The sequence below is a fragment of the Mixophyes fleayi genome, chromosome 3 (assembly GCF_038048845.1).
Source record: "Mixophyes fleayi isolate aMixFle1 chromosome 3, aMixFle1.hap1, whole genome shotgun sequence".
Taxonomy (NCBI): Eukaryota; Metazoa; Chordata; class Amphibia; order Anura; family Limnodynastidae; genus Mixophyes; species Mixophyes fleayi.
In genome coordinates, this window is record NC_134404.1 from 189921994 (window position 1) to 189946903 (window position 24910).

The 24910-nt window shown below is 40.0% G+C and overlaps 1 protein-coding gene across 2 annotated transcripts; it reads right to left on the bottom strand.

Moving 5' to 3' along the window:
* Nucleotides 1–275: 275 nt before the first annotated feature.
* TRAF3IP2 (TRAF3 interacting protein 2) lies at nucleotides 276–19277 on the bottom strand. 2 transcript variants are annotated; one of them, XM_075202933.1, is made up of 9 exons: nucleotides 19170–19277; nucleotides 16337–16626; nucleotides 14088–14175; nucleotides 12558–12709; nucleotides 11439–11527; nucleotides 5865–5933; nucleotides 5533–5646; nucleotides 4090–4164; nucleotides 276–1783 (listed from the first exon to the last, which is right to left on the bottom strand). In XM_075202933.1, the coding sequence occupies exons 2-9, from the start codon at nucleotides 16620–16622 to the stop codon at nucleotides 1637–1639; spliced, it is 1020 nt and encodes a 339-aa protein (XP_075059034.1). In that variant the 5' UTR covers nucleotides 16623–16626; nucleotides 19170–19277; the 3' UTR covers nucleotides 276–1636. The 2 variants fall into 2 exon arrangements, with proteins under 2 accessions (XP_075059034.1, XP_075059033.1); XM_075202932.1 differs by having other exon boundaries at nucleotides 14085–14175.
* Nucleotides 19278–24910: the final 5633 nt, after the last annotated feature.

Sequence of the window (24910 nt, forward strand, 5' to 3'; positions counted from 1 at the left end):
TATTGTGAAGGAATCACGTGAATAATGGAAGGAAAAACATCTGAATTCCAGGTGTTGCCCTTGTGAGATTTTGAACACCAAATGTGGTTGTAGATTCAGCCTGCCTATGTACTGCTTCACTGACTGGTGTGCATACTCTGTAGCCTTGTAAGGAAGGGTCCGTCTCACACGTGACAATAGAACATATCACTAGAATGCAGCTCTGCTCCGCACAAAATGTTTTACAGATCTATTCATGTCATAGCATCAGGATTTACTGGACTACTGATGATTGATTAAAGGTTTCATATGATATTTATTATGGAGAGAACTTGTAAAACAGTTAACATATTATAATCTGCTCACTGTAATATAGAGTATGGATTATATTAAACACCACTACAACAGGTTAAGGAAATAAAAATACTAAATTAATTTTACAGATTATGCACTATAGGTAATGAACATTACAACTTGCGTAAAGAATAGCTCCACAATGAAAACATTTGACTATATTATTACTTCATTCTGGTTACAATATTTCAGAAAATACCATGCAGTTCTTAAAAGGAAAGGGTGGACAGAAAATAAAAGCGCTGCATATGTGGGATCATGTGCATGACTCACAAGATGATATTTGCAGGCACAATTAAAAATCACCATGGAAAATATAATAATACAAAACTACATTGAAAACTTAACTGGTAGCGCCCTCTGCTGACAACATACAGAAAATTCATGTTTTAGATGTAGTATTTTATTTTGTGGGAGTGCCATAACCGATCTAACGATTCTGATAATGTAAAAGATTACTATATATTCGCATTTATAGACTAAGTGTTGTATTTAAATATTCAAGGTAATGTAATTTTTAGGTACTGGCATGCAGTCTCTGTTGTCTACACATTAATGTAAACAAATTCTTATTTAATATGTAGACACATCCTTATTCTATGTGAGGCAAACAGATTGAATTTAAGGGGGTATAGTTACTAAACTGTGGGTTTGAAAAAGTGGAGATGTTGCCTATAGTAACCAATCAGATTCTAGTTATAATTTATTTAGTGCATTCTACAAAATGACAGCTAGAATCTGATTGGTTGCTATAGGCAACATCTCAGCTTTTTTAAACCCGCAGTTTAGTAAATATACACCAAGATGTTCCATGTTATGTTTGTATATACTGTACTTAAGTTTAATTGTAAATAGCATTCCTGATGTGTTGTGTTGCACAGGCTTTCACAATAGCTCAGAGATCAGTACACAGAATGTAAGGAGAGTATTGCAACATTATTTCTGCAAATAGCATACAGATTCCTACAATTGTGAGTTTCATTTGTCAGAAGGAAGCGGGGGAAATGCCATTTCAGGCTTAAATGAACAATTTTTATTCCTCCTTTGTTTACACGGAATTAGAGGCAGGAAATATGATCAAAATTAGTAAATTATTTCTGATTCCTCTTTTTCACCATTGCAGAAAAATTATTTACTTAAATACATTTTCTTGTTTGAATGATGCAAATTTAAATATAAAGTGTAATGCCTCTGAACTTGAATTTTAATTGGTATTTATGACGGCAGGGCCTGTCTGTGGAATGATGCAATGCCCTTACATTCAATAATAGGGGCAATAAGTAAACATGCAGGGGACACACTATCAGATAGTTTTCACTTGGAGCACAGGTAGTTCTCCAATAGGGGAAATTATATATTCCTCCTCTCGCAGGAGACGCAGAAATAGCCTCCGGATATCATCTGGCCATCGATAAATATTGGTATTTTTCAGCCAGTTAGGCACATGTTCCTGGAGAACCAAAACACGCAAATATAAAGATTTCAAGTCATAGAAACAATCTGCAGTTTATAATTTTCAATGTACTTACACCGTTTATGATGAAAATCTCATTAGTCTAATGGTTCTACTGTCCAGAAGTGGCCACATATAATATATTCCAGTTGTATTGCTTTACCAGTGACCAGATTTTTGGCCAAAGCATACAGATCCTACGTTGTCTGTTATCATCATATTTTCCAGTCATTGGACTAGGTTTTAGTTGGGTAGAATGATCATATCTGGTCCACACAAGATACAGTGTCAGACCAATGACTTTTGTGCGCATCGTTCTATTCTCGAATTACTTGAGAAGCCACATTTTAATTAGTATCGGAATTGATTATGTGAAAAAAAGCAAAATGTTGCCTATTTTGCTATATGCACAGTGCACAGAACTAGAACACTCTAACTGTACATTTCTAGCATCGGTGGGTCCACATTAAGTTAATGTATCTTTTACTTATTTTTGCCCCAAAATATTAAAAGGGGAAAAAAGCATACAAGGTTGATTGGCATATCATCCCATGTAACCAAATTTCATAGCATACAAGGGAAATACAAAATGATGCAAACATTAGCACATACTGTGCTACAAACAGCCTCAGAATGGCCTATAGCAATCCCTGGAAAATTAAGGCTGCCTAAAGGTCAGTTTTATACAAGAATGGGCCCAGGGCAGAAACCAATGTTTGGACCTCCTAATATTAAAACAGTACACCTATGCATACAGAATAGAAGCAGATGCAGATAAGTAAACTCATAATATAGAAAAAGCAATGGTTCTGTAAAGCTACAGTACTGAAAGAATACACAGTATACAATACAGACCAGTAGTATACAATACAGACCAGTATACAACACAGACTCCGATTATGGTGGAAAATGTACAAAGCCAACCCCATTCTCTTTTTACAGAGCAGACACTTATTCTAATGGTCAGTACACAATGGAAACCCATCAAACCCCTCCGCTTACTTGTATACAATACTGACCCCATTCATGTAGGCATTTTTATATAAAGCAAATAGTGGTTAGTAGCATACAATGCAAAACTCAATTGTGACGGCTATTAAACAGTTGGTTATTGCAGAATACAGGTCACGATTAGTGTCTAGTGAGTAATGTGCATTGCAAGCCCAACTGTAGTAGCTAGTATACAATGCTGATTCCAGTTCTGGTGGCTAGAGTTCACTGAATCCCAATTCTGGTGGCTAGTCTACAATAAAATACTCACATCATATGACTGGTATAAAATCCAGACACTAAATCTGGTAGCTATTGTACATTGTGGACCTCAGTTCTGGTAACTAGTATAAAATACAGACCCTGTTTGTGGTGGAATGTTATTAATGCAGGCTCCCTAGTATACTGTAAACCACTATGTACTCAACACCTCTGGCCTTCCCTTGTTTTTTTTTACTAGGGGTAGGATAAGGAGATTAATATGCAGCTTCAGTCTGGTGCTCTGCTTGTACAGCAGACTCTGAATGTCTGGTAGATTCTACTGCACATGTGACCACATACTGCTGTTAGCTAAGTTATGTTTTTGGAGCTGTCTGCTAGCTGTTGTTGGCAGCTTCCAGTGCCCTTTTAGTTTACTATGGAGCTCCTGACTCTAGAAATGAGTGGGCCACTGGATTAGTATAATAAAAGAGCCCCAGGATCTTTCATTAACAAGTACAGCTCCCAACACTTACACCAGGAATGACCACCTGGTAGCAAGGTAAAAAAAAGGTGCAAGGCTTAGAGGCCACCTGAACAAATTCTGGCTTTGGTTTAGGATCTCTAAATGATAAGTTAATTAAAGCAGAAGGTGGTCTATCAGACATTGGTACAACAGATAATAGGTTGGCAATCAATCTAAATGCACATAACCATAACACCCAAATTATCAGTCCTTGAATCGGTAAAGTGATGGTGGAAGGCAGTATGGCCACATCACAATAGGAGTATAATCTTTCACAATAGGGGTGTGCCAAGACTTTCTGAAGCGCTAGATGGCCCATTACACCCCTCTTCCCCACCAAAACACCCATGAATTGCCTGGCAGGTGCACACACTACCGTTTCACTGCTGCTCTATTCAGGACAGTTGACATAAATAAGCAAGATATATGGCAGGAGAGATAGTAATTGATTGCAGTTACTGGGATAAGTCTAAAGCTTGGATTCCTAGATATGAGTGTGTTCAATTATCTGGTGACACTTTTTTTAGTTATGAAAAAATACAAATATGCTGTTCCTTTTTTTTTTTGCTGTCTACTGTTTGCAACTTACCTCTGTAGCATTTGGGAAAAGTACAGGAATGAATCTGAAGTTCATACTCCCTTGATTTATGAACTCCATCTGCATCTAAAATAATATATAAAAAACTTACAATCACAACATTATACTGTATAAATTCCACACGTTCTTAAGTTCCTATTGAAATATAATTGATTTTCTGGACAGGGCTGGTGGAAAGGTACTATTTAGCCTAGACCCAGCACCCCCTCCTCGGATGTCCCTCCCTCAGAATCAGTGTTTCCACTTACAGGCTTTTTCCCCTGGTTGTCTGGGTTCCTGCTGTATTTGCACTTACATGAGTTTTTTCCTGGTCAAGACCAGGAAATCTGGTATTTGAAAGTGGTAACACTGCTCACAATGTCTCATTCTGTTACTGAACATTGACAGCCCAGACATTCTCAGCTCATCTATGAAACCTGAGCACTCCCAGCCCTCCTCCTGGATCCTCAGTGACAGCCCCTCCCTGATAATAAATCATGGCTGTTATGAATGTTCTGGGAGGTAGGATAACAGCATTCAGCTAACAGCCTTGAGGATGCCCGTCAGTGCGATAAGGACACCTACAGTCTATTTCCCGTCACTGGGGTACATGTTCTGCAGGGAGAGGAAGCAATGCGCTCTAGGAAGAGCTCTTCTTGCGGAAAAATATTTACCTTGCCTCATGGCAACCAAGTCACAGATGGACAAAGATGAGAGTGAACATTACTGTGCTATTAATACGGAGTGAAAAAGGCTACAATAATTAAAATGGTCTGTACTTATTGTTTATTTTTTGTGCAATGCATAGACTGGTAAATCAACAAACTGTATTGATTGACCAGCAATGATCCAGTGATATGTACTCTTAATGCTACAGTACATTTAGATTAACCTGATTTGTTCATTTATTTAAAGTAAATACAATACAATGCACTCTGCATAACCAAACTTTTTTTGAAAGTTTAGTCCCCTATAAAAAAAATGAAAGAATAAGTAATTACATAATAGCTCCCCTTGAAATAATGAGCATTCATATAGTCTTGTTTGTAAAGGTACACACACACACACACACTGGTTTTTTTTTTCATTTTGTGATCATATTCAGTTACATTTTACAATGACTTATGTATGTGGCACACAAAAGATCTTAAAAGAAACATCTTAATAAAAAAAATCTTTAAGAAACATGAATTGTTCAACTTTGATCATATTATTGCCCGGTAATTCAAAACAATGGTGTGGCTTTGTTTGTGGGCAAGTGGAATGATCATAATTAAGCAACCTCTCTTATGCATATTCTCCTTAATCCAACTGATCAGACTTAGGTAATTCTCTGTGTGTACAAATCGTTCAATGAAAACATCATGTTTGAAATGCTCGTTTGAATAAATGTTATAGAACAATTGTGTGTGGGTACCATAAGGTTAAGAGAAAGGGAGGGTGGTGGGTACTCACCATTCTGTGGATGTATCGTGTGTGCAGACCGTGATCATCTCTGTTGTTAATCATATCCTCTCCCACATCCTTCTTGTACTGTGGAGTGATCGCTATGATGATCATTACACCTCTCTATCCAGACAGGAAACATTGAAATAGAGATGTGTATACAGAACACTAGTTTTCAGATTAATTTACAATGTAACTAACTCACAGTATGATTCCAGTTAGGTGCACACAATATTTCTGTGTAATGTTACTTCTCAAAGACCGGATCAACTCCAAAAAGATAGTACTGACTAAACTGTAGAAGAAAGCGATTTTGTCTATTTAAAGACCTTTTCACTTACATCACTGAGATATCTTTCCATCCACCTAATGATGTCAATCCCCCGAAGTGATCCCTCAAATATGTCAATCTAGTGTAAAGAAAAACAGAGACATTAGTCAGACACTGCAGACAGATAAAAAATACATAGTATAAATATTGCCACAGGTATTACTATCGTATATTATTATTATTATAGTGTCATGTCAGATTGATGATTGGTGCTACATACAGTAATTTAAGGCTGTAACCTGTCATTAATAATAATTTATTTAACATAATTAGGTAGCACCTGTCTCACAGGCTTACACTGCCTCTACTTTTACCTGCAGTGCTCACTTCTACTAAGGGACTGGCCCACAGCCCCACTGCAATTAATACACGGTGTAAACAGGAAATAGCACAACGCATGGATAACGATCTGAAAGGCATGTGTCTGCATTGTGCAGTTCTTTTCAGTTTTCCAAATGTATTTTACATATTTATGCTAATGAATGTAGGATATACCATATTTAGTTATTAGTCATCCACGTAATTAGTATAATTTCATACTATGGGGGAAAATGCAGCCCAGCAGTGCATTTAATTATGCACCAAAGTAGCCGTTTGTCTAACGTATACATAGGTGCAAACCCCCATTCAGCTTTTGAATACTGTCCCATAAAAACCACATAGTTCACATGGAGATCTAAGAGTAAAAATGTCACTTCAAAGTCCTGCCTACTACCGCTGTAGGACCATCTTTTTCAACTTTTTTGTCCTCCTTAAAATAGTGTTCAGTGAAACCAGTTTAGATATTAAATAACTCATGAAAGTGGGTGGACATCAGAACTGTCTTTATACAACTGTATGTTTTTTTTGCATTGGGAGAAATCTAATTAGAAATACACTTTCCCGTACCAAGTGCAGCTTAAAGGTACAAATGATAACCCATAAAAGCAAAGTGTGTGTCCTGATCAAGAATTTGTGAGAATCAAGTCCTTTAGCAGGAAGAAAAAGGCAGCACAGTAGCGTAGTGGTTAGCACTTCTGCCTTACAGCACTGGGGTCATGCGTTCAATTCCCGACCATGGCCTTATCTGTGAGGAGTTTGTATGTTCTATTGTGTTCGCGTGGGTTTCCTCCGGGTGCTCCGGTTTCCTCCCACACTCCAAAAACATACTGATAGGTTAATTGGCTGCTAACAAATTGACCCTAGTCTGTGTGTGTTTGTCTGCCTGCCTGTGTATGTGTGTTAGGGAATATAGACTCTAAGCTCCAATGGGGCAGGGACTGATGTGAGTGAGTTCCCTGTAAAGCACTGCGGAATTAGTGGCGCTATATAAATAAATGGTGATGATGAACACTAATCCGGAAAGACCCTTATAAATGCCCTCTGCGGACTCGTTTGTGCAAAAAAATGATGACAGACATTTCAAAGACATAATCTGTGCCGGAGGACTGCATTTTTTCTGCTTTGTAAAACTACCATTTATGTTAGGGGTATTTAATGAATTACTATATGAATTGGCATTAAAAATCATAACAATACATTGTAAATGGAGATGAAACCTTCAACTTAATACCAGAAGGACATCAAAACACTTCATGACGTCAACTGTAATTACCAAGCCATGGAAGAAATATGCTGTTGGTTTGTGCTTCGTTTCATACAGAGATGCGTATGTCACCACAGTATTCCCCTACCAGCTTCACAGGAGCTCATGTCACTAAGTTGTGCTGTACAGTCATGGCCAAAAGTTTTGAGAATGACACAAGTATTGGTTTTCACAAAGTTTGCTGCTTCAGTGTTTTTTAGACCTTTTTGTCAGATGTTGCTATGGTTTACTGAAGTAAAATTACAAGCATTTCATAAGTGTCAAAGGCTTTTATTGACAATTACATTAGGTTTATGCAAAGAGTCATTATTTGCAGTGTTGACCCTTCTTTTTGAAGACCTCTGCAATTCGCCCTGGCATGCTGTCAATCAACTTCTGGGTAACATACTGACTGATGGTCGCCCAGTCTTGCCTAATCAATGCTTGGAGTTTGTCAGAATTTTTGGGTCTTTGTTTGTCCACCCGCCTCTTGAGTATTGACCACAAGTTCTCAATGGGATTAAGGTTTGGGGAGTTTCCTGGCCATGGACCCAAAATTTCAATGTTTTCATCCTCGAGCCACTTTGTTATCACTTTTGTCTTATGGCAAGGTGCTCCATCTACTGGAAAAGGCATTGTTCATCACCAAACTGTTCTTGAATGGTTGGGAGAAGTTGCTCTTGGAGGATGTTTTGGTACCATTCTTTATTCATGGTTGTGTTCTTAGGCAAAATTGTGAGTGAGCCCACTCCGTTGGCTGAGAAGCAGCCCCACACATGAATGGTCTCAGGATGCTTTACTGTTGGCATAACACAGGACTGTTGGTTGCACTCACCTTTCCTTCTCCTGACAAGCGTTTTTCCAGATGCCCCAAACAATTTGAATGGGGATTCATCAGAGAAAATGACTTTACCCCAGTCCTCTGCAGTCCAATCCTTGTAACTTTTGCAGAATATCAGTCTGTCCCTGATGTGTTTGCTGGAGAGAAGTGGCTTCTTTGCTGGCCTTCTTGACACCAGGCCATCCTCCAAAGGTCTTCGCCTTACTGCCTGCAGATAGACACACACCTGCCGGCTGCCATTCCTGAGCAAGCTGTGCACTGGTGGTGCCTGATCCTGCAGTTGAATCAACTTTAGGAGACGGTCCAAGCGCTTGTTGGACGTTCCTGGGCACCCTGAAGCCTTCTTCACAACTATTGAACCTCTCTCCTTGGAAGTTCTTGATCATCCGATAAATGGTTGATTTAGGTGCAATCTTACAAGCAGCAATATCCTTGCCTGTGAAGCCCTTTTTGTGCAAAGCAATGATGACTGCACATGTTTCCTTTCAGATAACCATGGTTAAGAGAGGAAGAATGATTTCAAGCACCACCCTCCTTTTAAAGCTTCCAGTCTGTTATTCTAACTCAATCAGCATGACAGAGTGATCTCCAGTCTTGTCCTTGTCAGCACTCTCACCTGTGTTAACAAGAGAATCACTGACATGATTTCAGCTGGTCCTTTTGTGGCAGGGCTAAAATGCAGTGGAAATGTTGTTTTTGGGGTAAAGTTCATTGTCATGGCAAAGAGGGAATTGCAATACATCTGATCACTCTTCATGACATTCTGTAGTATATGCAAATTGTCATCATAAAAACTGAGGCAGTAGACTTTGTGAAAAATAATATTTGTGCCATTCTCAAAACTTTTGGCCATGACTGTAGTTAATAGTCAGATGATCAGACCGGCAAAATGCTGGCCTAGTCACTCCATCTTTATAATTTCCTTCACATGGACTATCATGGACTAATTTCTGAGGCACAATACTCTGTGCTGCTGCTATTATTCCAATTCCCTGATTCACAATGTGTTCTTCTAGCCCAGGCCATCTTCATTTCCCGCTAATAGCAGCACTACTAGTCTTCAGAAGAGTGGAGCCTGTTCTGAGCGTGCGTGGGCTTCACTGCAGAAGAGCAGAACGAGGGTCTTGGGAGTGTGGACAGGCATCACTGGTCCATCCCCAAATTTTGCTATGAGATCTGACGATACCGTGTACCGCCCTTTGTCACCTGCTATTCCGTGTTTCTCAGGTTTTGAGGAGTGATTGATTTCACTCTACCCAAATGCACCTAATTATGGCTGATGTAGGTTTTAGTTGTGATTTTTTTTCACGCAGTGACCCACAGACAGCTTTCCAGAATGTATGGGGTCTTTCACAGATTTATATTCTGAAAAACAACCCGTGTTCATTGAAAGGCAAGCAAGGTGTTGGAGTAATTGATTTCTGGCATCTTTGGAACTTTAGGGACAATACTTACACAATCTTGGAGACCTATATTCACTTTGCTGACTATGAATATGTATCCTAGGACACCTTGACAGTCTACATCAGTGCCGATTTATGGTTCTTAGTCCTGATTCTCTTTTGGTTATAGATGGTTTTTACAAGCTGCTGGTAGTCTGCAGTTACAATCTTTATGTTACAATAATTAATTCTCATAATTTTGAATAGCTCCAACAGGTATGTTATACAGGTCTGTATAACAGACTGGAATCATGACTTTAGCAGCTATCAGGAAGCCTAGAAGACAGGTTTTTTTTTGTAAATATGAGTCTGGAAAAAAGAGGTTCTAACACTTTTTAGCAATTGGCTACCCTGTCAAGCTATGTAGCATATTCAGAAATAAGTCCCAAAACTATTTGATGAAGGTACAATCCCACTAATGACTCTCACGGTACCATTTTCATTGCTATATCTCCAGTATTTAATGTAAAAGCTCTGTGCAAGGTGACAGGGCTGTGGTGCCAGCAGGAAATAATCTATACTGAGGAGTTCTGAAAACTGGGCTTAAATATAATTTTGTCTCTGTACTTACCTGTCATTCTTGGAATACCCAGTAGGTAAACTATTGTCTAAAATGGGATGTCCACCTTCAGGAATAACATCACTGTATGTAGCCTCTCTTATGTAACAGTCAGGTGGGTCTTCACTGTTAGGCATCTTGGGCCTAATTCATTAAGGATCTTAACTTGAGAAACTTTTTATTTCAGTATCCTGAACAAAACCATGTTACAATGCAAGGGGTGCAAATTAGTATTCTGTTTTGCACATAAGTTAAATACTGACTGTTTTTCCATGTAGCACACAAATACTTGATAGCTTATTTGTACACTGAAATTTAAAGTTGATATTTGTGTGCTACATGAAAAAACAGGCAGTATTTAACTTATGACAAAACAGAATACTAATTTGCACCCCTTGCATTGTAACATGGTTTTGTCCAGGAGACTGAAATAAGAAGTTTCTCAAGTTAAGATCCTTAATGAATCAGGCCCCTTGTGCTTAGATGCAAATATTTGAAGAAGGACGTTTCCTTAAAAGTACACCTGTCATATTCTTTGGAGTATGATGTCATGAGAATACAGCTTTCTAGGAACTAGCAATATCCCAGAGACCACTAACTGTCAAATATTCACGAGGCAATGGTTCCAAGTGACCCAATAAGCTTCATTAATTAAGCCAACAAAATTACAGCACTTTAAAGAGTAAATGATATTCTTAAAAGTGAAAGTTACTAATAGGGATGAGCATTAAAACATTATTCATTTTCCCATGATGCAATGTATGTTAATTAACAATGAAACACACGTCCTCAGAGTAGCTAGTTTTTGAGGAGGAGGGAGGGGTTCTGGCCTGTGTCCTTGTGCTCATCTATGTACTTACCTGTTCCTTAAATGTTAGCAATCCAAAAAAGTCTTTAACCCTAGTCTTTGGAACATAGAGACAGTCGGTTAACTATACCAATATATTTCTATGTTTATAAACACTTTGTATGTTTATTGTGCTCATTGTAATTAATGTGCTTATTTTTGTTGTCAATCTCATAAATAAAAATGTTAAAATAAAAAAACAAAACAATGAAACACACCTAGTTATAAAAAGTACCTGATATAAGAAACTATTTTCACTGTATGAAATAAGTGAATTATAATGATGTGACATTATAAAGTGACAATACTTGGGAACTGTAGTAGAACTCACTGTTGCCTTGAACCCGTTGGAGCATAGAAGATTTGCAAGCTGTATAACAGAGTTTGCAGCATCCATGGAATATGTTATGAAAACTCTCCCTGCAAGACAAAGCAAACAATATAACAACTATATGCATTTATTTCATTTGCTAGGCTGCTTGGAAACAAGATACTGTGATTTGCTTAAATAGCTTTTGTAAAGCACGGTATCTAAAGAGGAAGAATATGAAATAATTTCTTTACTTTCTTTCCTGTGTTTTGTATGTCAAATTCAAACAGTTAAACTTACTAATAGTGAATTTATTAAAAAAAAAAAAATTCACAAAATCATGCTATGTTTCATCTTAAAGCAGAAACTTCCTGCTGCCTCGCTTAGTCAAGATATAAAATAAACGTGGCTACACAGACACACCTTTTATTTATGTATAAATGTTCTGATAGTACGATGATCAGATCTTTCCATGATTCCATCATCATCATCAGTTATTTATATAGCGCCACTAATTCCGCAGCGCTGTACAGAGAACGCATTCACATTAGTCCATGCCCCATTTGAGCTTACAGTCTAAATTCCCTAACATAGACACACACACAGACAGACAGACAGAGACTAGGGTCAATTTTGATAGCAGAAAATTAACCTACCAGTATGTTTTTGGAGTGTGGGAGGAAACCCGAGCACCCGGAGGAAACCAACGCAAACACAGGGAGAACATACAAACTCCACACAGATAAGGCCATGGTCAGGAATTGAACTCATGACCCCACTGCTGTGAGGCAGAAGTGCTAACCACTAGGCAACTGTGCTGCCCATCATACACGTTACAGTCAAATTTTGACCAGATCGTTTCCTCGGATACAATTGTCACACAAGCTATATGACTTTAGTCTGACATGCCCAATTCAGAGATGTTTTTACTAAATTTAACGTTTAGCAAAAAAATGATGATTGGCCTTAGATATTGAACTCAGCTGATTTACTTTGTATATGATGTTTGCATTCTGATTGCATTGCATTCTATCAATGCCCACAAACACAGATATAATTGTTCAATCCTATTTAAAACAGTAGGATTGAACCAGAAAATGCGTATTTTTTGACCAGCTCAATTAATAGTAATGGCCTTACGCTGGTCAGATGGCAAATTGCTTGTCCTCATTCCGGTTCCAAATTCTTCTGGTAGAGGATGGCGAAGTGGGGGGTTTATGTAAGGTTGTTGGAAATATGCTTGTCTTTCTTTACCAGGCAAATTGGATAATAAAACATCTTGTGGTGGACCACTGAAGAGAAAGAAAGAAATGTTATGACAGCTTCGACATCAAATATTTCTGGGTTTTGATTCATTAAGGATCTTAACTTAAGAAGTTTCTTATTTCAGTCTCCTGGACAAAACCATGTTACAATGCAAGGGGTGAAAATTAGTATTCTGTTTTGCACATAAGTTAAATACTGACTGTTTTTTTCATGTAGCACACAAATATCAACTTTAAATCTCAGTGTACAAATAAGCTATCAAGTATTTGTGTGCTACATTACAAAACAGTCAGTATTTAAGTTAGGTGCAAAACAGAATACTAATTTGCACCCCTTGCATTGTAACATGGTTTTGTCCAGGAGACGTAAATAAGAAGTTTCTTAAGTTAAAATACTTAATGAATCAGGCCCTCTGTTGTTATCTTTTCCAAGACACCCACAATTATAAACCCTTAGGCGGACAATGGCTAATAGCGCTGCTCAGCCCAACTGAAGAGAGACAGGAACACTATCAAGTTTTGGCCATGCACGTGTTTCCGACTGTTCCATGCTCAGGGTGAGGGGGCTGGATGATGACAGCGCAAGCAGGCCAATGATGGACATTCTGCCATCACATTGATCACATGCTTGATAATGACTCAATCATTTTCTATATGATTATCGGGCATCATACTCATTTTGTGACCACATACAGTGCAATATCGCACAAATTGCCCAACATCCCTGGGCTGTTGCAGCAGATTACCCTAGAGAAATAGTAAAAGGCATCTGACAGTGTCATCATCCCCACATAAAATCATACTTCTGTCTTGAAACATGCAATAAGTATGTCTGTTTGTCTGTGTATTAAAAGATTTTATCCCAGTGCTACATTGTTATGGACAATTTTTACTTAGACGCTGCTAAGATGATGGATTAATGATTTTGTCTCCTCAATTCACATGAAATACCAGGGACAAAGCTGACTGAAGTCAATAAATAAATAGTAAACTTATATGGAACAACAGATAGCTAATGTTTACTTTACTGTTTTGTACAAACAGTTGAACAGGGTTTTTTTTGCCATCATGTGCAAATGACAAATGTAGACATTTAAAACGTATATTAATATGCAGTGTATTATGTATTCTAATGTAAGGAATTTGAGTTGATCATAAAATATATTTATAAATTCACATCTGCATCTAAGATATATATGGAAGAATACCACTGGTCTTATTCTAATCTTATTAAGCGTTTAATTTTTCATTTCTCCAGTGCAGTTAACTTAAAATGAGAGTATTATGGTTTCATCATCTTTATATTTGTATATAATTTTAGGGGTGTGGGTCTCTGGATGAAGAGGAACAATGCACTTTATCATGAGGATAATACAAAAGAACAGCATCATGTTCTACACACTACCGGTTTTCTTGCAGGTAAGGCTGGCACAGGAGCGGCTGTTGCGGGGGATCACGTATACAGGGTTCATATTGCTGGAAGAGTCCTCTGTCTGACACAATAAAACAATAGTGACATAGAATGCATTATTATCATCTTTATTGCCGCTCTGTTAATGATGATTTGTTGCACTGTAGTTATTTTAAAGTTTTAGAGGTAAATTTACTAAGCTCTGGTTTATTGTGCGGTTTAGAAACAGCCAAACATCGGATGCGTTTTTCTGATCCAAACAGCAGTATTTACTATCCGAACCGTATCCGATGTGTTTCCGTTTGCAAAACCCTAAATACAATGTGGTTCAGGCCAAACTGCAGCCTACTCTGCATCAAGCCCAGTGCTATAAGAGGATTGGGCTCCTGTACCTAGAGAGTACCATCCAAATGCTGAGTAGAACTGGGGCACTCCTGTTAACCCCTGACCTGTGTTTACCAAGGTAATACTCTTAAAATATAGTGCACAATCTTGTGCCACTATGCACATGGGCGCAAGTGCATACGTGCATATGTAGTGCCACAAGAGTATACACAACAAGTGTTACCCCATGTCTTAAATAATATAAATAATAATGCCCCCTTATTCAAATTAATACATAATGGTACCCCTATATTCAGATCAGTACATAATACTGCCTCTGACTTCCAATAAATAAATAATAGTGCCCCTGTAATATGAAAAAAGTGCCCCTGGTATAAAATAACAAATGGACATTGTGACCTTCATCAAGAAATTGTTATATCCTCCATAATTTAAAATTAAATGTAGCATCCCTAATAAATACCGTATTTCCCCATGTATAAGACGCACCTTTTTCCAAAAAATGTTGGGTCAAAAATCTGGGTGCGTCTTATACAGGGGCAGCAGGGATGCAGAGGGGGGGGGGCAATGTTACAGGGGCAGCGGGGGGGGGAATCGAGGGGGAGCGGGGAAGCGGGGGGGATCGAGGGGGAGTGGGGCAGCGTTACAGGGGGAACGGGGGGGGGGATCCAGGAGGCGGGGGACAGGCAGAGTGGCAGCGGGGATCCAGGAGGAAGGGGACAGGCAGAGTGGCAGCGGGGATCCTGGGGGAGGGGAACAGAGGCAAAGTGGCAGCGGGGATCCAGGAGGAAGGGGACAGGCAGAGTGGCAGCGGGGATCCCAGAGGCGGAGGACAGGCAGAGTGTCAGCGGGGATCCAGGAGGAGGGGGACAGAGGCACAGTGGCAGCGGAGATCCAGGAGGAAGGGGACAGGCAGAGTGGCAGTGGGGATCCAGGAGGAGGGGGACAGAAGCATAGTGGCAGCGGGGGGGGGGGGGGGGGGGGTTGGGCGATTGCAGGGAGAGTGTGCTGTCCTGCTCTGATCACAATCAGAGCAGCCGGCCATTACACTCTCCCTGCCTTTTTTGACAGCTACCGTAATATTTTTTTAAAAACATTTCGGGGCCAAAATTAAGGTGCGTCTTACACATGGGAGCGCCTTATACATGGGGAAATATGGTAATTACCTAAAATCTTCTTCCTTTTTTAGTCCGATGTAATCCAATATGAAGATGTATAATCCATATTATGTCGGACCAAGAACGGAAGAAGATATTAAGTATTTATTAGGAAGAATACATTAAAAAAGTCATGAGCGTAAAGCGACATTAGGGCAGTCTTTATTTTATGTATATTTTTATTAAACTGGTAATCGCGCACCGATAAATGCATTTTCTGTATATAGTGTGACCATTGAGTGCCCCATTGGAAGGAATCTCTAGCACTTCTTACATCAAATACATATCGAGTTGTTTTGCATGGTAAAAAGGCTCTGTGGACAGTCGCTAAACCATTTGCAACAAAAATGCAGTCTCTGCTCCTTGAACCTTTTTTAAATCTCTCATGACGCAACATGGAATCCAGTTTTTGAATTTAGGTGCAGTATGAGGTACATTGTTGTGGTTAGACTGCATTTAGAAAACATCTACCCAGATCCTCCCATAATGATGCCTTCCCACAGCCGCTTCCATCCTGTTGTATTAAGTCATCCTGTACATATGGACCCATATAATAGGTGGATAATGTCACAAAAGAGGTGCACCTGCAATTATTTAGATTCCTAAAAAAAAACATATGTATATTTCCTTTAAAATTAATTTATCATGCCTGTACTTATAAACTCTGCTCTGGACACAAACAGTACTAATGGGTTATAAATGAGCATATAAAGGTTTGTCTGTTATGCTGTTGGTATTCACCTTGGTTTGGATGTATGACCATGCAAGGGTTCCTGTGTGCAAGGTAGTAAGATTTAAGGGATTCAGGTTGCTCCAGATACTCCACCCCCAGTATTTCGGATATATTGGATACATAGCCAGTATCTTTACTTGTAAGGTATGCCATTTGCCCATTACTGAGAGAGAGACTTGACCCTCTAGCTGCAAGTCCCAGGCTGGCTTCTGAATTTGGTTCAGAACTAGGTTGTTGACAATCTTGTGAATACATGGACTCATCGTCCTCCTCTGGCATACTTCTGTTCATCATAACCCTGTGTTCCAAAATAGAAAGACTTCTCTGTTTAGTAGACATGTTTTATAAATGTATTAAAAAGCATAGCAATATTACAGTGACAGAGAAATTCATTGGAAAAAATATGTTCCCTTGTTACACAAGAGCACATCACGATGAGGGGTGTTCTGCCCCCTCTCCCACCGGTCGCTTCAGTCCCTGGCCAGGGATCCCGCAATCAATCATTGCAGAGCAAAGTGACCAAAGTATTGGAGAGGTGGGAAGAGGCACGCTGGAGACGTTAGAACCTTGCGTCTGCCACCCCAGGATTGTACTGCATGAGACAAAAATCTCACCACGTCTCATGGGAGGAATTGCCGTGTCGATATAGTTTGCACACAGCCCTCTCATATAACAGGAAAACAGAGCTTACTAAGAGGAGCAGGAGCTGCGTCATCCGGCTACTGCTAACCCAACTATTGGTGACCCAACCTCTGCACTAGACAACTAACCAAGTCAAATGACGTTTGCACAGCAGTGCTCTGCACCCAATTGCTGAGGCCATCACTACCCTTCACCCCCCCCCCCCTCCTAAAAAAAAAAAAAAAAAAAGCTTTACATTTAGACTGTATACATTTTTTTTCCTGGTCTGCAAATGTATCAGAGCTTGACTAAAATACATGTACTTAGCAGAATTAGATAATTACATTTTGGGGTAAATATCTGAGGTTGCATTACTTAAAATTGTGAGTACATCCGTCACGTCACTTAGAAAATCAGTACAGATACCGTTGAAAATTGTAATATTTTACTATAGCAGATCTGTCGAAACCTGAATGAAAACAAAACTCATTGAGCAATAATATTTATAAAACTGTATGAAAATGTAGCAAGGATCTACAATCCATAACCATTGTATTCACAACAGAATGTTCTTTAATAAGAGCTGTAATCAGCATCAGAGAATTTTTTCCTCCCCCTCTTTCCTCCCAAAGGCAAAACTGCACCCAGATTTCTGAATGAACCATGATCAGAACCAGAATTCCAGTGGAGCGAATGCAGAGGTAAGTGTGACGCACAAACTCTAGCAGTAGTTATTAGAAAGCAGGACTCACAAATTCTCCTGAATTTCGTTTAGTTTTTTTTATACATAATTATATTTATGAGTATAATGAATGTCTATTTTAGCTACTTGATCAAGTTTCATATGTTTTATAAACATTAATGCCCTAAGCATAGGTAGAATTAGCGAGGTGTGGGCTCCAATGCAGGAAGCAGGGAGAAGGGAACCAGGGCCACAGTTTGCTTGTTCTGACCCTCTGCATTCGCCGTGCAGAAGGCACCATTATCTACATGAGCCCCAATGCATTGCACATGCACTAATGGTTGTTCCGCCACTGGCCCTAAGTGTTTTGTTTTAATTTATGTTTCTACAGATCTCCTGCGGTAAAACATTGCAACTTGGTCTGTACTGATTCTTTAAGTGATTTAGAACTGCGGTTTTTGTGGTATTGTATTAATCATACTTGCCGACTCTCCTGGAAAGTCCGGGAGACTCCCGAAATTCGGGTCAGGCTCCCGGACTCACGCGAGAGCTGGCATTTCTCCCACATCCCGAAATTCCGTTGTTAAAATGACGCGATTCACAGAGAATCGCGTCATTTTGGCCCCGCCTCCGCAAACAAACCGTCATTTTACTCGTGGAGGTGGGGCCAAAATGACGTTATTCAAGGCACCCCGCCCCCTCCAGCCCATTAGTCACGCCCCTCTCCCAGACGTTGCCTACTGAAAGTAGGCAAGTATGGTATTATTATGTCTCTTTATTCTTTGTGTTAAACTACATTTTTTGTGCAATTTAGCACATTGTGTTTTGCTTGTCTAACAATGCTGCACTGGTTTCTAAGTTGCATTATCTATGCAAAAGTAACTATTGAATAATTTTTGGGGGTTGTTTTTAAATATTATTTTTCCTATTCAAAGTCCATAAAAATAGGTATTGCAAAACCGGTCCTTCTAAAAACAAGCAAAAGAGCAACCCTAAATCTGTGTATGTCAGGCTACCTAACTGGCCATGTAAGTCCAGTAACTGGGTGCAAGGCCTATTTGGATGTTAGTACCGAGACATATGAACAGATAGTTACTGAAAACACTAAGCATATGTATTTAATATGTGTCCCCTCTCATATAGCAGATTTAGCTAAAATACATGTTTCAGGAGCAAAGTGGTGAAAATGAAACTCTGCAGAAACACAACGTCACACCAGGTCACATGGTATAAGTCTTTATACAGGCATAATTAACCCTTTTCTATCTCTGCCACTTGATCTGGTTCAGGCTTTGCTCATTGTCCCTGTATATTCCAATCTAACAATTTCTTGTAATCCCTGTTGGAAAAATACACATCCGTATTTGATGTGACTGCCTCCTACCCACACAGTGTATTTTCTGTGTTGCTTTCACTTTGAGTAGAGCAGAGAGCTAATAGTGAGACACTTGTCCTTTACAGCTGATCTGGGCACATAAATTAGAAACACATACATACTAGACCATTCACAGCTATGACATGTATACTTAAGTACTAACCTCTTTCAGAATAATCCCCAAATCTAGCACAATTTACAATCACTGCTGATTCTGCATATGCCAGGACTCAGACGTGTGAATAGAACCAGGAAGAGGAACTAGATTTTATCATGCAAATTTTGTGTTCATTCACTCCTCCCTGTGAGTAAATAAGGAGCTAGTTTTACAGGTTAAGGGTCTGAGTCATTAAGGAGAGCAAAAACATAAAAAAGGAGTAACTTTGTTTATGTGAACTATGTTTGTACAACCTCCATGTTCGGAGCTGCAGAACTTTGTGGGACCCTATAAATTAACGCTAATAATAATATCCAAAGTTGTAGTGAACCATTGTTTTAGGCAACCTCAACATAATTGACACACCAGGGCAGGGCTGGCGGAACGCAAGAGGGCGCCTTGCCACCTTATGTTCCAAGTCCCTGCATGTATGCAGATTTTAAAATGATTGTCTGCAACTTTCAGATTATTTATCATTATTTATCATCACAGCTTTATGTTAATACCTGATATAACATGAGGAGTGGGAAAAAAAAACCCAGAACATTTTTGGTGATTCTAAATTGCCATCTAGTGGCATTCGCAGGCAACTGTACATTATGGAAGTTGAATCTAAAGGAAACAGCCCTTACACAGAAATATATATATATATTAGAGATGAGCACAGTCGGATTTATGAAATCCAAGCCCACCCGAACGTTGCCGATCCGAGACAGATCCGGGTATTGGCGCCAAATTCAAATCTGAAACTGAGGCTCTGACTCATAATCCCGTTGTCGGATCTCGCGATACTCGGATCCTATAAATTCCCCGCTAGTCGCCGCCATCTTCACTCGGGCATTGATCAGGGTAGAGGGAGGGTGTGTTAGGTGGTCCTCTGTCCTGCTATATCTCGTGCTGTTCAGTTCAGTGCTGTGCTGTGCTGTGCTGTGCTCAGTCCAGTGGTGCTGTGTCCTGTGCTCTGTCCTTCTGAGGTCAGTGGTGCTGCTGGGTCCTGTGCTGTGTCCTGTTCAGTCCAGTGGTGCTGTGTTCTGTGCTCTGTGCTTCTAAGGGCATAGTTATTTTCCCAATATTCCCCTGTGTTTAAAAAAATAAAAAAAAATTATTTAAAAAAATACCAAAAACTAATTACATTTTTTTTTAATTACCACAAAATTTGCACAACCAATCCTGCAGTATAAGCCCATTGGTACTGCAATATTACCAAGTTCACACATTCAGCAGTAAAAGTCCAGTGGTACTGCAATATTACAAAGTTCACACATTCTGCAGTATCAGTCCAGTGGTGCTGTGTCCTGTGCTCTGTCCTGCTGAGTTCAGTAGTGCTGCTGGGTCCTGTGCTGTGTCCTGTTCAGTCCAGTGGTGCTGTGTCCTGTGCTCTGTGCTTCTAAGGGCATAGTTATTTCCCCATTATTCCCAAGTTTTTAAAAAATAAAAAAAAAGTTATAAAAAAAAATGTAAATAAAAAATTTAAAAAATAAATAATTATAACCAAATTTGCAAAACCAATCCAGCAGTATAAGCACATTGGTACTGCAATATTACCAAGTTCACACATTCAGCAGTAAAAGTCCAGTGGTACTGCAATATTACAAAGTTCACACATTCTGCAGTATCAGTCCAGTGGTGCTGTGTCCTGTGCTCTGTCCTGCTGAGTTCAGTAGTGCTGCTGGGTCCTGTGCTGTGTCCTGTTCAGTCCAGTGGTGCTGTGTCCTGTGCTCTGTGCTTCTAAGGGCATAATTATTTCCCCATTATTCCCAAGTTTTTAAAAAATAAAAAAAAAGTTATAAAAAAAATTAAAATAAAAAAAAGTAATTATAACCAAATTTGCAAAACCAATCCAGCAGTATAAGTCCATTGGTACTGCAATATTACCACGTTCACACATTCTGCAGTATCTTGTGCTACATATAATGGAGACCAAAAATTTGGAGGATAAAGTAGGGAAAGATCAAGACCCACTTCCTCCTATTGCTGAAGCTGCTGCCACTAGTCATGACATAGACGATGAAATGCCATCAACGTCGTCTTCCAAGCCCGATGCCCAATCTCGTAGTACTGGGCATGTAAAATCTAAAAAGCCCAAGTTAAGAAAAAGTAGCAAAAAGAGAAACTTAAAATCATCTGAGGAGAAACGTAAAGTTGCCAATATGCCATTTACGACACGGAGTGGCAAGGAACGGCTTAGGCCCTGGCCCGTGTTCATGACTAGTGGTTCAGCTTCACCCACGGATCTTAGCCCTCCTCCTCCTCCCCCCCCCTACAAAAAATTGAAGAGAGTTATGCTGTCAGCAACAGAACAGCAAACAACTCTGCCTTCTAAAGAGAAATTATCACAAATCCCCAAGGCGAGTCCAAGGGTGTTGGTGGTTGTCAAGCCTGACCTTCCCATCACTGTACGGGAAGAGGTGGCTCGGGAGGAGCCTATTGATGATGTAGCTGCATGGCCGGATTAAGGGGGGGGCACAGGGGGCACGTGCCCCGGGCCCCCCTCTCTCTAAGGGCCCCCCGCCGTCCGCCGCCCGCATCATCTAACCTGTCAGCAGCCGGTACCCTAACGAGGCTGCCCGGAGGCTGCCTTAGTAACGAGGGATGTCTTTTTTTTTTTTTTTTTTCAAATACACCCGGCGTGTGTGCCGACAGTCGGCGCCAGGGGGAGGGAGGGTACCCTGCAGCGCCGCCCAGAGGCAGTCTCAGTTATGAATTAATTATTTTTCCCCCCAAGTACACACAGCGCGCACGTGAGCGCTTGGTTCGGGGCACTACGCGGGAGGATGGACGCGGAGGCTGACTAAGTAATGAATGTGCAGCTGGCCCTACTAGTCTCTCCTTGCTCCTTTTTCAAAGTGGGGACTGTGCAGTCTATTGATACAGTGCACGGCCCCTATCTCACGTCTGATGGTCACTCCTGTTCAAACTCAGCGGTGGGGCCCACTTCTTCTGCCCTGTGGCTGCGCCCTGCCATCCTGGACAACATCTGGGAATCTTAAGGTGAGTAATTTTCAAGAACTACAGGGACACACATACACTGATATATACAATAGCCACACACACACTGGGCACACATACATAGGTACAGACACTTGGCACGCTGACACTGGGCACACATACATAGGTACAGACACTTGGCACGCTGACACAGGGCACACATACATAGGTACAGACACTTGGCATGCTGACACGGGGCACAAATAAATAGGTACAGACACTTGGCACGCTGACACTGGGCACACATACATAGGTATAGACACTTGGCACGCTGACACTGGGCACACATACATAGGTACAGACACTTGGCATGCTGACACGGGGCACACATAAATAGGTACAGACACTTGGCACGCTGACACTGGGCACACATACATAGGTATAGACACTTGGCATGCTGACACTGGGCACACACAGAAGAACTACAGGGACACACACACTGATATATACATTAGGCGCACACTTACACTGGAACTGACACCCTGGGCACACTTACACTGGGAGAGACACCCTGGGCACACATACACAGGGACAGACACTTGGCACGCTGACACGGGGCACACATACACTATTACAGACACTGGGCACACAAACACTGGTGCAGACACCCTTGGCATGCATTATAGTCTTTTGATGCAATTGAGGGAGGTAATGAAGGGGATTAATGAATATATATATATATATATATATATATATATATATATATATATACTTAATTGATGACATCAGGATTAATAATTAAACTGCCTGAAGGAGTTAATGATTATGAAGGGATTTTTATAATGAGGCTGGAGTTAATCATTTTGAAAGGGTGTTAATTAATGATCTTGAGGGTGGTATGTGTGGCAGTCACAAAAGCACATGTTATTATATGGGGTCACTAGGATGCTCTCTGTTTGGTGGTCATTGGAATGCTCTCTGTATTGTATGGTGGTCATAGGAATGCTCTCTGTATTGTATGGTGGTCATAGGAATGCTCTCTGTATTTTATGACGGTCATAGGAATGCTCTTTGCATTGCATGGTGGGCAAAATAATGCTCTTTGCGTTGCATGGTGGTCACTAGGTTGCTCGTTATATTGTATGACGGTCACTAGGATGCTCTTTGTAATGCATAAGTATCACTAATACTGGACAAATTATGACACAGAACAGAAACATTGCATACATTTTTTATGGTGCATTCATGGGACTTTTTTCATTTAATTTAAAAAAAAAGCTTTTTTTTTTTTTTGAATTGTTCATGCTAGTGTGTTTTACAAGTAATCACAGTTTTACATAAAAGTATGTAGGTTTTTTCTTTGAAATCCAACTACTAACCCTATAAAAAGGCATAGAGGGCATTGGGAGGGTAGAACCTGTTCTTGAGGGTTAGGGCACACACCACCATGGTTGGGACACCCTAAAGGTTTGCATATAGGTAGGCAGAGGCAAGGTTTTTTTTTTTATTATACCGTTAGGGAGACTTTTGAAATGGTGGGAGATCCAACTACTATTAAATTAATGCTAATCATTGGATCTCCCTATCATTGCTAGTTTTAATGTGCGCTTTCAATACCCATTTTAATGTGGGGTTTTTATGATTGTTTTAATGTACAGTATTTTAGCTTGTGGAAACAACGATTTTTCTTGTGCAGACAACCTAGGCGAGCCCTCTGGATGAGCTATGTCATATTGTGGGCTGTAGGTGTCGTAATGCAGGATGTGTCAATGCTAATAGCCTTATACCCAATGGCGTTATATTACATGCGTTTTATACGGAGGTGCCTGTATAATTTACAAGTACCTGTACTAATATTAATATATATTACATATATTACATCTAGCCATCATACCTTCACATCTTTGTGGACCTAGCCAGCTTTCCAGAAGCAGTAGAGGTAGCTGTAAGTAGTTGTTATATATATATATATATATATATATATATATATATATATGTGTGTGTATATATATATATATGTATGTATACATATGTATTTGTGGTATTGTATATATGTGTGTGTATGTATAGATACATATAATATATAAAACATTTTATTTTTTCACTATTATTTTTGGATACATGTTAAATAAATATTCCTTTTATGATAGAATTGGTCAGATTGTCTTTTTAATATTCACCACCTACTTGTAACGCTCTCTTGTGCATGATGACACTATGGGGCATATTCAGTTGTCGGCGGAAACTCCCTGAGCCGCGAGCTGAAATCCAGCTTTTACGGTAGTAGTTTTAACGCGCCGCGGAAACGGCTCAATTGAATATGCCCCTATGATCTTAATTTCAGATCTTAGGGGCCCCCCTGTTTTAAGTGCCCCGGGCCCCCCAAAGCCTTAATCCAGCTCTGTGTAGCTGGCGCTGTGGAGGAACTTGATGATGAGGATGGTGATGTGGTTATTGTAAATGAGGCACCAGGGGGGGTAAACAGCTGATGTCCATGGGATGAAAAAGCCCATCGTCATGCCTGGTCAGAAGACCAAAAAATGCACCTCTTCGGTCTGGAGTTATTTTTTTCCAAATCCAGGCAACCAATGTATGGCCATATGTAGCTTATGTAAAGCTCAAATAAGCAGGGGTAAGGATCTTGCCCACCTAAGAACATCCTCCCTTATATGTCACCTGAATAACCTTCATAGTTCAGTGGTTAGTTCAGGAACTGGGGCTAGGACCCTCATCGGTACAGGGACACCTAAATCCCGTGGTCCAGTTGGATACACACCAGCAACACCCTCCTCGTCAACTTCCTCCACAATCTCCATCAG